Genomic DNA, 15,395 nt, shown 5'->3' with positions numbered 1-15,395 from the left:
ACAATTCACTATTTAAAAATTCAACTTTCATGCCCACTACGGCTTTACTGACTTACTGTAATTACCATTTACCTTTACTGATATTTTATCACTAATTAGTAAAATCTGAATTTTAAAAGGAAGACCTACCATAGGTGATGCTACTTGATCCATTAACTTCAATATCAGAATCTGAGCTTCATCTCGAACTTTATCTTTGGCATCTCCCATTCTGTCTATTAGAGCTACAATTACTAGAGAGAGGGAGAGAGGACAGAGGAAATATTTACTAACTTATCTCTATCACAAACCAAATTTTACAAAATTATAAACAACAATCATTTCCTTATATGAAAAGTTATGAGGTAAACAAATTGTTTTAAGTTCTTTACTCATAAGTCTGATCAAGGAAAATAACTGAGAAGTTTCAAAAGAATATACACAGGATGATTCCCATTTATAGTAATGTTCAAAAAACAGGCAAAGGGAAGTGGATTTGGCTCTACTGATAGAGCATCCGCCTACCATATGGAGGTCCAGGGTTCAAACCTAGGGCCTCCTGACCCACGCAGTGAGCTGGCCCACGCACAGTGCTGACACGCACAAGGAGTGCCGTGCCACGCAGGGGTGTCCCCTGCGTAAGGGAGTCCCATGCACAAGGAGTGTGCCGCTCAAGAAGGACCGCCCCACATGAAAAAAAGTACAGCCTGCCCAGGAGTGGTGCTGCACACACAGAGAACTGCCGCTGAAAAGAATGTAAGCAGACACAGAAGAACACACAGTGAATGGACAGAGAGAGCAGACAACAGGGGGTGGGGGGAAAGGGGAGAGAAATAAATTTAAGAAATAATATATCTTTAAAAAAAAACACACACACAAAAAACAGGCAAAACTCAATGTTATTTTATTTAGGGATATATACAGATGGCTAGGCTCTACAGACAAGCAAGTGAATGGTTATGCCAAAGGTCAGGACAGGAAAAAAACCCTGTACACACAAGAATTTATAGATATGTGGCATCCAGTTAGGCAAACACATATGAAAAACACTAATGAAGAAAAACAATTTAATATTAATCCATTTAGTTTGTAAGGGTGATTAAAGAATCATGGAGCAAGGAAATTCAATGTAGAGTGAGATTAATCTGAAAAACTTCCAGATGTTAAAATCTGAATTATATTTTTAAAAGGGAAAGTAAGGACCATGGAGAAAGGAGAGGATTTTTTAAATAACATTTTGAATGGCAAACACACTATAAGTAAATGCTACTCAAAGTGTGGGCCACAATTTGTTCATGGTAAAGAAAATGAGTGTTTATAAAATGTTTTTGAAGCAATCTGACCAGAGTAAAATATATGTTTGTTGAATAGTAAAACATTAAGCTTTGTATATTTTTTATTTCATTTTTATTTTTCTGATAATATATTTTTATTGTATGGTACAAAATATTGGTCTGTAGAGGACTAGAAACAAAAGAACTGGTCCGTTACCACGGTTAAGTCTGAAAAGTGCTGTTTTTAAGTTTTATCATCAATTTTAATATGTTACAAAAAAGTAAAAGATACAATAAAAGATCTGAAATGTAAAGTAAAAATTTAACACTGTATTTAGTAAGTTTTTTTTTCTTTTTTTTCTTTGTTTTTGCCTCAAAGGGGATATAATTATTTATATAAGCTTAATATCTCTCATGTCTGGGTATCTCTGGGTTATATTTTGCATTTATGGAGAATTAATTCTCTCAAACAAAAACTAAGAGAAAAAAGTCACTACAGCAATCAATAAACTGATTTTTAAATAAATAAAACTAACATACCCATTGCTCCAAAGGATTTAAATCGTGTTGATAATCTGTCCACCAAGGCACTTAAAATTTCCAGTCCCATTAATGATACCTACAGACAGGGAAAAGTTTCAACAAATAAAAATTACTGATGTATACCTTAATATCTAATATATAATTGCTGACATATAAATAGCTTTGCATTTTATATCACAGAATTTTTTTAAATAAGGAAATTAAAATCTTCAGCGATAAACAGTTACAAGGCTAGGATACCTTATTCTCAAATGGTTAAATAATAATACAAAATAATAAAGTGTAAATATGCAGGAAGAGAATAACAAAGCATATTTAATAAAATGTTAGTATTTGATAAATTAGGGGAAGGGTACACAGGACTTCACTGACCATGCTTGCAACTTTCCCTCAAGTTTGAAATATTTTCTAAAATTAAACAGTTAAAAATTAAAATAACACTTTCAATTACAGAGGATTTCAAACTTCTGTCTCAGATGCAGAAACTGGAAAGAGCAACTGTCCCACTCTAACAAGAAAAAAAACAAGTAATCTCCAAAATTTATAACTACTATTGAAGGCATCAGAAAGATGAAGAAGCAGAATAAACCAATTACCCTGAAATCTAAAGAAAGACAGACACCTCCAAAGACAGACAGGAGGAAGACTGAGCACGTGGGTAAGAAAAATTTAGCTATATTTAGCAAATGTTAAAGGTTGACTGTGAACTAGCATAAAAATATAGAATTCCCTAGGAGCTGCCGACAGAAGAGGAATTCACACCCAATACAGGTTCTTGCTCCATGAACCTCCACTGGGCACTCATAATTGAGACTGACAGCAAGGCAGAGATGAGAGAAAGTGCCTCTCAGCCGTACAGTCTGAGAGGGGAGCGGCTGCCTCTGCAAGAAAGCTTTCATATACCACTTTCCCAGAAGAAGCAAAAGCTGGAAGCTACTGAGGGGAAGGGCACCAAATGCTGTCACCCCAAGGGCACAAAAAGAAACCCACTGCTTTGGAAGGGGGAAAAAAGTGTGTGAATAAAGCATTCAATAGCCATAGGACTTTACCAAATTGTCTCATATATATGTAATAGTAATACCAGAAGGAAAAGAGAGAGAGAATAAGGCAGAGGAAATATCTGAAGTGAAAATGCCAAGAAATTGGTAAAAAATAATAAAAGCCTTCAAATCACATATCTAAGAGTTTTAAAGAACCCCAAGGACACATCACATTCCAAACCGCTGAAACCAAAACAACAAAGAAAAATCTTATAGTCGATGAGTGAGAGATGCTACATTATAGAAGTATAGCAGACTTCCTGTCAAAAAGTATTTGAGAAGACAATGGAGTCACATCTTTAAGGACTGAAATAAAATCCTGTCAATCCAGAATTCCATAACCAGAGAAAATATCCCTAGAAAATAAAGAAGAAAAAATACATTTTCAAATAAACTGAATTTGAAGGAATTCATTACAACAGACTGCACTGCAAAAAATGTTCAGGGAGACTATTCAGGCAGAGATTACATGACACCAGACAAAAACCAGGATCTACATAAATAAATAAATATCTCAGGAAATAGGTGAAAAAAATGGACTCGAAAGTAAATAATAAATCTAGTAATAAGTTTAACAAAGTCACAGAATAAAAAATCACTATACAAAAATCAACACTCAACACTTTAGCACTCAACAATTAGGGATTGAAAAATTTTTAAAAGGATCATTTAAAGAACTACTCGTTGAAAAACAACAACAAAGTTGATGGATCAATAGTGTAGTACTTATAAAACGATGAATATATAGATCAATGGAACAGAAGAATACAGAAATATACCCACACATATATGGACAACTGATATCCAACAAGTATACAAAGACAACTGAATGGAGAAAAAAATACTTTCTAACAAACGGTGCTTTATTTGTACATATACACACACACAAAATGTACCTTGGAAAGCTATTGTGGCTCAAACAATTGGGCTTCCACCTACATATGGGAGGTCCTGGGTTTGGTTCCCAGTTCCTCGTGAAGAATGCAAGCTGGTGTGGTGGGCAGATGTGATAAGATGACACAACAAAATGACACAACAAAAGAGACACAGAGGAAAGACAATGAGAGACACAACAAACCAGGGAGCTGAGATGGCTCAGGTTACTTAGCACCTCTCTTCTCCGTGGGAGGTCCCAGGTTTGGTTCCCGGTGCCTCCTAAAGAGATGAGCAGACAAAGAGAGCACACTGCAAATAGACACACAGAGCAGACAGTGACTGCAAACAATGGGGGGCGGGGGGGGGGGGAGGGAGGGAATAAATAAATAAAATAAATCTTTAAAAAAAAAATGAACCTCAACCCACATATCATACGATATATAAAAATAAACTCAAAATGTATCAAAGATTTAAGTTTAAAATTTTAAACTATAAAATTAGAGGAAAACAGTGGGGAAAATCCTTCTGACTTGGATTAAGCAAAAAATTCTTAGATACAACATGAAAATCACAAGCTACCAAAGAAAAAAATGACAAATTAGATTTCATTAACATTAAAAATTTCTCTTCAAAAGAGAGTGTAAAGAAAATGAAAAGACAAGCCACAGAATGGGAGAAAGTATTTGCAAAAACACTTATTTGACAGCCACCTGGCTTCTTTGCAGAAATTGACAAGCTGATTCTATAAAATTCATATGGAAATCCAAAAGACCTAGAATAAACAAAACAATCTTGAAAAGTAAAATAAAATTGGGAGATCACACTTCCCAATTTTAAAACTTACTACAAAGCTACAGTGATCAAGACAGTTTAACACTGGCATAAGGATAGACATATAAATCAATGGAATAGAACTGAGAGTCTAGAAATAAATCCTTATATGTGCAACTGATTTTCAACAAGGGTGCCAAGACAATTCAATGGAGATAAAATAGTCTTTTCAACAACTGGTGATGGGAAACCTGGATCGCCACATGCAAAAGAATGAAGTTGGACCCCTACCAACATCATATACAAAAATTAAGTCTAAACGGATAATAAACTTAAATGTAAAGGCTTAAACTATAAAACTCTCAGAGGCATAAATCTCTGTGATCTTGGAAATGGTTTCTTATATATGACACCAAATACACAAGCAACAGTAACAAAACAGATGGACTTCACCAAATTAATAACGTTTGTCCATCAAAGGACACCATCGAGAGGGGGGAAAAAATACAAAATGGGCGTAAGCATTTGCAAATCACGCATATTTGATAAGGCACTTGTATGCCTAATATATAAAGACCTCAAACTCAATAATAAAAGGACGCAAATAATTCAAAATTTTAAATGGGTAAAGGATCTGAGAACACATTTATTCAAGAGGTTATACAAATGGCCAATAAGAGCATGAAAAGATGCTCAACATCATTAGTTATCAGGGAAATGCAAATCAAAACCACAAGGAGATAACACAGCATATTCACTAAGATGACTAAAATCAAAAGAATAGAAAATGACAAGCAAAGATGTGGAAGACTGGAACCCTCATATGCAGCTGGTGGGAATGTTTGACAGTTCCTCAAAGCGTTGAACACAGAGTTACCGTACGACTCAACAATTTCCACTCCTAGATATATACTTAAAGAGATATGAAAACATGTCCATTCAAAAAGTTGTACAAAAATGTTTACAGCATTATTCATAATAGGCAAAATAGGGGAACAACATAATGTCCATCAATTGATGAATGGTTAAACAAAATATGGTATATAAATACAATGGAAGATTCTTTGGTTATAAAAAAGAAACAAAGTACTGGTACACACTACAACATAGATGACCTTAAACACATTATGAAAAATGAAAGAAGCAAGGCACAAAAAAAACCATATAGCCTAGGTATTAGTCAGGCAAAGGGGTGCTGATACAAAGTACCAGAAATCTGTTGGCTTTTATAAAGGGTATTTATTTGGGGTAAAAGCACACAGTTACGAAGCCCTGAAGAGTCCAACTCAAGGGTGCTTTCTCACAAAAGTCTGTTGCCATGCGTTGAAGCAAGATGGTGGGCTATCTCTGCCTGGTCTCTTTCCTTCTTCCTCTTAAGGCTCCATGGGCCCAGCTTCTGGCAATCTCAACTGTAGGCTGGCAGAGACTTGTCCTCTTCCCAGGACTTTAGCTGTTTGAGCCTTCTCCTTTCTGTCACATGACAGGACTGAAATGACCAAATTCCTTCTGTATCTGTCTCTATGGAGCTCTCTCTCTTCCTGTGGGTCTTCTTGAGTGAGAGAGTGTTTCTATCAACCCACCAAAGGGATGGGGACTCAACCTGGAGTTATGCCCTACTGATGTGGTCAAATCAAAATGCTAATCTTAACAGGTAATTTAATCAAAGACATCTCAGGTGAATCTAACACAATCAAATGGAATCACACCCAGAGAAACAGACCAGTTTACAAATATTATTTCTCTTTTGGGGATTCATAAGTAATCTCAAACTGGCACAGCATATGATTCCATTTATACTAAGTGTCCGGAATAGGCAAACCTATAAAAATAGAAAACAAGAGTAGTAGTTGCTTAGGACATAAGATTATGGCGCTTTAGGAGAGTGAGAACTAAAGGATACAGGATGACAAAAATATTCTAAAATTAACTGTGCTGATGGTTACACATACCTGTGAATATAGTAAAAACCCTGAATTATATATTTTAAATGAGTGAATTATATGGCTTGTGAATATTTCAATAAAGCTGTTAAAAAACAACTGAAAATCCAGAAATAGTCTCAATTACAAACAAAATTTTATATATAAAAGAAGTTTCTCAAATCAAGTAAACATACACTCTCAATAAGTTTTTAATTAGTAGTCAATCCCCAAGATATATGGGCAAAATTAAGATATATGTGACAATTATTCATTGCAAGAGACTGGAAACTATCCAAGTACTCATCAGTAGGGGACAGATTCAATGAACTATGGTACATCCACACTACAGAGTACTATGCTGCTTTACAAACAAAAACAGGCAGGGGGTTATTGTGAAAAAATAGCAGAGTAGAGAGTTCCAGGGTTCAATCCTTCCTCTAGAACAATAATTAAACAGGCAGGAACTATCTGAAACAACTATTTTGAAAATCCAGATGTCAGCAGAACACTGCATCCAGGGAAGAGCAGGAGGAAGAGGCTAGTTAATTATGGTAAAGACCAGTAAATTGCTCTCAATATACCTGGTTACCAGTGCCCAGCTCCCATTCTCACAGCAGGCATCCATGAGATGCATACCCAGGATAGCTTGCTGGGATATAAAAATCCTCTTTCCCAAACAAGGAAAGGACATGGCCGGTAGCATTTGATTAGAAACTTTGGATAGCTGGAGGCCCGGTTCCAAGGGTAGCCATTGTTCCAACCCACCCTGAACAAAGGTGGTAGTAGGATAGACTTAAAGATACTATACTTTCTCAGGGCTGTGAGGTACAATTAGTTGAAGGACTATTTTTAATGGGCAGGTCAAGAAAGCTCAGCTTTGGAAGCTGTGGAAAAAGCTCCTGGCACCCATCCTGATCCCCTACCCAGGGCACTGTGGAGTCAGTCTGTGCTCTGTTCATGGGTCCCTTATGCTGTTTTGGCTGGGAAATACTGACTTGGGAAATTCTCCCCAGCATGGACCCCACCATCTCCCACTCCCTGCTTAGAATTTGCCCTGCAAAAACAGCTTGAGCAAACCAAAGGACTTCAAGAAACTGAAGAGATATGGTAATATCAGATGAAACAGAAAGTACATCAAAAACAGTTATAAAGGACAAAGTCATTATATACTATAAATGGGTCAATTCAACAAGAAAAGGTAACGATTATAATTTTATATGCACCTAACAACAGAGCCCAAAATATATGAGACAAATACTGACAGATTTGAAGGGAGAAATTAATGGTTCCACATTAGTAGGAGACTTCATACACACTTTCAATAATGGATACACAAGGTCAGAGTATCAACAAGGAAATACAAGACTTGAATGATACTCTAAGCCAACCAAATCCAAGAGACATACAAAATACTTCATATAGCAAAAACAAAATATACACTGTTCTCAAATACACATGGATCATTCTCCAGGACAGACCACATGTTAGGACACAAAACAAGTCTCAACAGATTCAAAATAACTGAAATCATATAACATATTGTCTAGACCACAACAAATGAAACTTTAAATCAATAACAGAGGGAGAAATGGAAAATTCACAAATATGTGTAAATTAAACACATTCTTAAACAACCAATGGTTAAAAGAGGAAATTTCAAGCAAAATTATGAAATATACTGAAGTGAATTAAAATGAAAACACAATATACTAAAACTTAAGCAAAGAGAGTGCTTAGAGAGAAATTTGTAGCTCTAAATGCTTACCTTTAAAAAGAAGACTTCAAATCAGAGACCTAACTACAAAACTGGAAAAACTAGAAAAAGAAGGGCAATTTAAATCCAAAATGAGGAAGCGGATGTGGCTGAACTAATAGAGCATCCACCTACCACATAGGAGGTCCAGGGTTTGATATCCAGGGCCTCCTGGCCTATGTGGTGAGCTAGTCCACACGCACGGCTGCCGCATGCAAGAAGTGACATGCCATGCAGGGGTGCCACCCATGCAAGGAGTGCACCCTGCAAGGAGAGTCTTCTCACATGAAAAAAGTGCATCCTGCCCAGGAGTGGTGCCGCACACACGGAGAGCTGATGCAGCAAGATGACACAACAAAAGAGACACAGATTCCTGGTGCCACCTGACAAGAATGCAAGCAGACATAGAAGAACACACAGCGAATGGACTCAGAGAGCAGACAACAGGGGAGTTAGGGGAGAGAGAAATAAATAAAAATAAATCTTTTAAAAAAAATAAACAAACAAACAAAAAAAACCAAAATGAGCAGAAAGGAAGAAATAACAAAGATCAGAGGAGAAATAAATGAAATTCAGAAGAGGGAAAAAAACACAATAGAAAGAATGAACAAAACCAAAAGTTGGTTCTTCAAAAAGGTCAATAAAATTTACAAAACTTTAGCTATACTGACAAAAAAAGAAGGGATATAAATAATGAAATGAAAGGAGCATTACTACTCATTACTACTAACCCCACTGAAATAAAAAGGAAAAAAAGCCTATAACGGGATACTATGAAAAAGCTGTAAGCCAATAAATTAGGCAATCTAGACAAAATGGACAAATTCTTAGAAACATACAAACTACCTAAACTGACTCAAGAAAAATAGAAGATCTCAACAAACCAATTACCAGTAAAGAGATTGAATCAGTAATCAAAAACCTTCCAAAAAAAGGGAGGACCAGGACCAAATGGTGTCACAGGGGAATTTTTTTTTTTTTTTTTTGAGGTATCAGGGCTGGGGATTGAACCCTGGACTTCTTATGTAGGAAGCCAGCACTCAACCACTGAGCTACATCGGCTCCCCAAGTTGGTTTTCTCATTTGCTTGTTTGTTGTTTGTTTTGCTTTTAGGAGGACCAGGTATTAAACCTGGGACCTTGTATGTGGCAAGCAGGTGCTCAACTGCTTGAGCTGTATCTCTTCCCCACAGGGTAATCTTACCAAACATTCCTGGAAGACTTAACTTCAATTCTGCCCAAACACTTCCAAAAAATTAAAGAGGAGGGAACACTTCCTAATTCATTCTTTGAAACTAATTGCACACTCATACCAAGCCAGATAAAGATACCACAAGAAAACTACAGACCAATATCTCTTATGAATCCTCAACAAAATAATAGCAAACCAAATCCAAAAACATACAAAAAGAATTACACACCATGATCAAGTGGGATTTATCCCTCGTATGCAAGGTTGGTTCAACATAAGGGAATCAATTAATGTAACACATCACATGAACACAATGAAGGGAAAAAAGACACATGATCAAATAAATTGATGCAGAAGAGGCATCTGACAAAACCCAGCATATCTTCTTGATAAAAACATTTATACTAGGAATAGATAGAAACTTCCTCACCATGATAAGGGACATATATAATACAAAGTCCAGAGCTAACATCTCACTTAATGGTGAAAGGCTGAAAGCTTTCCCTCTAAGATTAGGAACAAGAAAACGATGCCCACTGTCAACACTGTTATTCACCAACACACTGGATGTTCCTGCAAGACTAATTAGATACAAAAAAGAAATAAAAGGTACCCAATTTGGAAAGAAAGAATAAAACTTTCCCTTTTTGCAGATGACATGATTGTATATTCAGAAAATTCTACAAAATCCACAACAAAGTCCTACAGCTAATAAATGAATTCAGCAACCTGGCGGAATACAAGATCAACACCAAAAAATTAGCAATGTTTCTACATACACAAGGAAAGAACATTTAGAAGAAGAAAACAAGAAAATAATTCCATTCACAATAGCAACTAAAAGAATCAAATATCTAGGAATGAAATTAACAAAGGATGTAAAGGACTTGCACAAAGAAAAATACAAAACATTGATAAAAGGAATCAAAGAAGTCCTGAATGCAAGGAAATTCCATGTACAGGAATAAGAAGACCAAATATCATTAAGGTATCAATCCTACCCAAAGTAATTTCTAGATTTAATGCAATCCAAATCAAAATTCCAACAACTGGGAAGCAGATGCGGCTAAAGTGAATGGGCTTCCCTCTACCACATGGGAAGACCCAGGTTCGATTCCTGGGGCGTCCTGGTGAAGGCGTACCCACGCAGTGAGCCAGTGAGCATGCAGCAAGCCACCTGGCAAGATGATGATGCAACAAAAAGCATGATGAAGGGAAGAGTCAGGGTGAGACACAACAGAAACCAGGAACTGATGTGGTGCAAGTGACAGGGAACCTCTCCACATTGGAGGTCCCTAGGATCAAATCCTGGTACATTCTAGAGGAGAAAACGAGAAAAGAAGACAAAAAGAGGAATAGACATAGAAGATCACACAGTGAATGGACACAAACAGCAAAAAGACAAAAAAAACACAATGGGGGCGGCGGAAATTCCAACAACCCCCTTTGCAGAAATGGGAAAAAAAAAATCATCAAATTGATATGGAATGGTAAGAGGCCCCAAAGAACCAAAGCCACTTTAAGGAGAAAGAATGAAGTTGGAGGACTCACAGTCCCCACACGTCCTGATCTTAACACTTATTACAAGGAAGTGGATGTGGCTCAACCAAATGGGCTCCCACCTACCACATGGGAGGTCCCTGATTCAGTTCCTAGTATCTCTTAAAGAAGACAGTGGGAGGCAGACTTGGCCCAGTGGTTAGGGCATCCATCTACCACATGAGAGGTCCACGGTTCAAACCCCAGGCCTCCTTGACCCACGTGGAGCTGGCCCATGCGCGGTGCTGATGAGCGCAAGGAGTGCGGTGCCACACAGGGGTGTCCCCCGCGTAGGGGAGCCCCACGCACAAGGAGTGCACCCCGTAAGGAGAGCCGCCCAGCGCGAAAGAAAGTGCAGCCTGCCTAAGAATGGCACCGCCCACACGGAGAGCTGACACAACAAGATGACACAACAAAAAGAAACACAGATTCCCATGCCGATGACAAAAGAAGCAGACGAAGAACTAGCAGCAAATAGACACAAGAGAACAGACAAAAAGGTGTGGGAGAAGGGGAGAGAAATAAATCAATCAATCTTTAAAAAAAAAAAAAAAAGAAGAGAGTGAGCTAGCATGACAGGCAAAGCAAGCTGACGCAACAAGAGACACAAGAACAAAAACATTCACATTCCCCAATGGAACAGCAACAATCCCCCAAGTGCAAGGGCAAAGACCAGTGAAAAAGGACGGTCTAATGAGCCCTTGATGACTATGCTTATGAGTCTGTGTACCTGAAATTTCAACTAGGCCTAGAGCTGCAGGGTACCTAAGAGTTACCTCCTGAGAGCCTCCATGTTGCTCAAATGTGGCCACTCTCTAAACCAAACTCAGTATGTAAATGCAATACCTTCCCTCATGCGTCGGACATGACTCCTGGGGATAAGCCTCCCTAGCACTGAGAGATTACTACCATCACCAGCTGGTGATGCAACAGAAAAAGACCTTGAATAAAAGAGTGAAATGGTAAATACAAATGAGTTTACATGGCTAAGAGTCTTCAAAATGAGTCGGGAGGTCAGCAAAGGGGTCACGTTTACGCATGTCTCAGCAGCATCCCAGAGACAGCCAAAGTAGATACAACCCCAGGTATAGGTGCTACTGAGGGCAGCGGAGACACACAGGTTCTACAGTCATGGCAGATGGCTCTGGAGTTCAGTACCTTGTCAGTGGGCCCTACTTTGGAATTTGTGCTCCTGAGTGTGATGGAGTTGGACTCAGATGTGACCTCTCTACACATGCCTCTTCTGTCATTTTATTGAACCTGTGGTTGGCTCTGGGGTTGGTATATACTCAGGAGACTTGAATCTCTGGACTGACCATGTGCCAGCTGGGCCCTGAGCCTCAGCAGAGTTGCAAATCCTACTGTCCAGTTTGGTGGACTTACACAGATCAGCTAACAGGGAGGTGAAGATGGTAAACCATCACACCAGGGAACCAAGAGTGCCTACAACTGCAAGCAGGAGAATTGCATCCATCAGCCATATGAAATCTAAGCCTCCTCTCGATTTAGAGATGGAGTGGACATCACCATCCCGGAGTCCCCAGGATGGAAGAATAAAACATGGATTAGAGTAAATTACTGGTATTCTACTATAGAACTACTGTGACTCTAGCAATGGAAGAAATGGTATCATTGATGTGGAAACTGTGGCCACGGTAGTTGTTGAGAGCAGGGAGAGGGAAGAAGAGATGTGATGTGGGGGCATTTTCTGGACTTGGAGTTGTCCTAAGTGATATTGCAGGGTCAGATGCTGGACATTATATATCCTGCCATAACCCACTGAATGGACTGAGGGAGAATGTAAACTGCAATGTAAACTATAATCAGTGCAGTGCAGCAGTGTGCCAAAATGTATTCACCAAATGTAATAAATGGGGAAACGGGCTTGGCCCAGTGGTTAGGGCGTCCGTCTACCGCATGGAAGGTCTGCGGTTCAAACCCCGGGCCTCCTTGACCCGTGTGGAGCTGGCCCATGCGCAGTGCTGATGCGTGCAAGGAGTGCCGTGCCACGCAGGGGTGTCCCCCGCGTAAGGGAGCCCCACGCGCAAGGAGTGCGCCCCATAAGGAGAGCAGCCCAGCGTGAAAGAAAGTGCAGCCTGCACAGGAATGGCGCCACACACCCTTCCCGTGCCGCTGATGACAACAGAAGCGGACAAAGAAACAAGACGCAGCAAAGAGACACAGCGAACAGACAACGGGGGGGGTGGGGGGGCGAATTAAATAAAATAAATTTTTTTAAAAATGTAATAAATATGCCACAATGATGAAAGAGGGTGCTGATGTGGGAGGAGTGGGGTGGGGGGTGGGGGTGGGGTACATGGGAATCACTTACATTTTTTAATATAACACTTTTTTGTGATCTATATACCTTTTAAAAAAAAGAATTAAAAAATAAATTAAAAAAAAAAAGAAATACATGAGTAACAGCAAAGCAGGGAGCAGAGGTGGCTCAAGCAATTAGGCACTTCCCTCCTACATCAGAAGTCCCGGGTTCAGTCCCCAATGCCTCCTAAAGAAACAAGGAAGAGGAATAGACACAGCAAGTGCAAACAACAAGGGGGTAGGGAGAAATAAATAAATAAATCTTTTTTAAAAAATCTTATTACAAAGTCAAAGTAATCAAATCAGCATTGTACTGGCACAAGGACAGACATATAGACCAAATCAATCCAATTGAGAATTCAAAAATCAACCCTCACATTTACGGGCCAACTGATTTTTGACAATGGAGCAATGACATCTCAGTTGGGAAAGAAATGTCTCTTCAACAAATGGTGCTGGGAAAACTGTATCTCCATTTGCAAAAGGGAAAAAAAAAAATCAGAAGAATCCCTACCTAACAAAAATCAACTCAAACTGGATCAAAGATCGAAACATAAGAGTCAAAACTCTCAAAGTCCTAAAAGGAAACATGAGGAAGCATCTCCAGAATCCTGTGTTAGGGAATGGTTTCTTAGACTGTACACCCAAGCACAAGTAACAAAAGAAAAATATAGATAAAATCAGACCTCATCAAAATGTAAAACTTTTGTGCCCATGGTAGTTTATCATGAAAGTAATACCACCACCTATACAATGGGAGAAAATATTTGGAAGCCAAATATCAGAAAGGTTTAATATCCAGATTGTATAAAGAATTCTTTCAACTTAACAACAAAACGACGAACAACCCAATTAAAAATTAGGCAAAAGACTTGTATAGACATTTATCCAAAGAAGATAAACAATTGGCCAGAAAGTACATGAAAAGATGCTCGATATCATTAGCCACCAGGGAAATGCAAATTACAATGTGATATCATTTCATAACCATTAGAATGGCTGCTGTTTAAAAATTTTAAAAAGAAAGCTTTGGAGAGGACATGGGGAAATACAACGTTCATTGCTGGTGGCAATGTAAATGGTGCAGCCAAAGTGAAAGACAGTTTAGTGGTTCCTCAGAAAGCTAAGTAAAAAACTACCATATGACCCTGCACTCCCACTAGTTGGTATATACCCAGAAGAAATGAAAGCAGAGGTTCAAACCACTATTTGCAAACCAATGTTCAAAGCAGTTTGGTTCACAATTGCCAAAAGATGCAAGCAACCCAAGTGTCTATCAACTGATGAATAAACAAAATACGGTATATACATACAATGGAATATTATTCAGCCATAAAAATGAGTGAAGTTCTGATATAAGCAACAACATAGACAAACTTTGAAAACATCATGTTGAATAAAATAAGTTAGACACATATACTGTTAATATAAGTTAGGACATATATTGTATCATCTCTCTAATATCAAAGAACTAGAATAAGCAAACTCATAGAGATAGAATCTAGAATATAGGTTACCAGGAGTTTGGGTGGAGATAGGGATAGGGAGGATAAGGTTTAAGATATGCAGCGTTCCTATTTGGAACAACGGTAACGGATGTTTTGGTAACGGATGGTGATTATGACAGCACCAAATTGTAAATATAATTAACATCAAAGATACCTGAACGTAGTTATAAAGGGAAATGTTAAGGTTGTACATATGGTAACAGAATGAAAATTATTTTTAAAAATCTATGGAGGGAAGCAGATGTAGTTCAAGCAATTGGGTTCCTGTCTACCATATGGAGGGTCCTGGGTTTGGTTTCCAGGGCCTTCTGGTGAAAGTGAGCTGGCCCATATAGCACAAAGAGCTGGCACAACAAGATGATGCATCAAAAAAGAGACACAGAGGAGAAGATAGTGAGAGACACAACAAACTAGGGAGCTAAGGTGACTCAAGCAATTGAGTGCCTCTCTCCCATGTCAGAAGATCCCAGAATCAGTTCAAAGTGTCTCCTAAAAGAAAAAACGAGAAGAAAAGCAAACACAGAAGTGGCGCCCAACGTGGGGCCAGGCAACCCTACCATAGCCTCACTCCATAACCTGGCGCCCCCCCCTTCTCACAGTGGGGCTTCTCTCGTGCAACATTGCTGCTACCTGAGCCTTGGCTACCTCATACGATCCACGGCGGTCTGGGAGAATCG

At 38.6% G+C, this 15,395-nt stretch overlaps 1 protein-coding gene across 18 annotated transcripts in view; it reads right to left on the bottom strand.

The window, feature by feature from the left end:
- Positions 1 to 15,395, bottom strand: part of CLASP2 (cytoplasmic linker associated protein 2) — a 256,293-nt gene that overhangs the window by 226,164 nt on the left and 14,734 nt on the right. For all 18 annotated transcript variants that reach the window (XM_058290827.2, XM_058290835.1, XM_058290826.1 and 15 more), the window contains exons 2-3: positions 1,794 to 1,872; positions 130 to 233 (exon numbers count right to left, since the gene is read on the bottom strand). In XM_058290827.2, coding sequence (XP_058146810.1) covers positions 130 to 233; positions 1,794 to 1,872 — 183 coding nt within the window. The remainder of the gene's footprint in view (positions 1 to 129; positions 234 to 1,793; positions 1,873 to 15,395) is intronic.

Source organism: Dasypus novemcinctus, chromosome 31 (genome assembly GCF_030445035.2).
Source record: "Dasypus novemcinctus isolate mDasNov1 chromosome 31, mDasNov1.1.hap2, whole genome shotgun sequence".
NCBI classification, from domain to species: domain Eukaryota; kingdom Metazoa; phylum Chordata; class Mammalia; order Cingulata; family Dasypodidae; genus Dasypus; species Dasypus novemcinctus.
The sequence above is the reverse complement of the archived record's forward strand: the minus strand, read 5'-3'. Positions and strand labels throughout refer to the sequence as shown.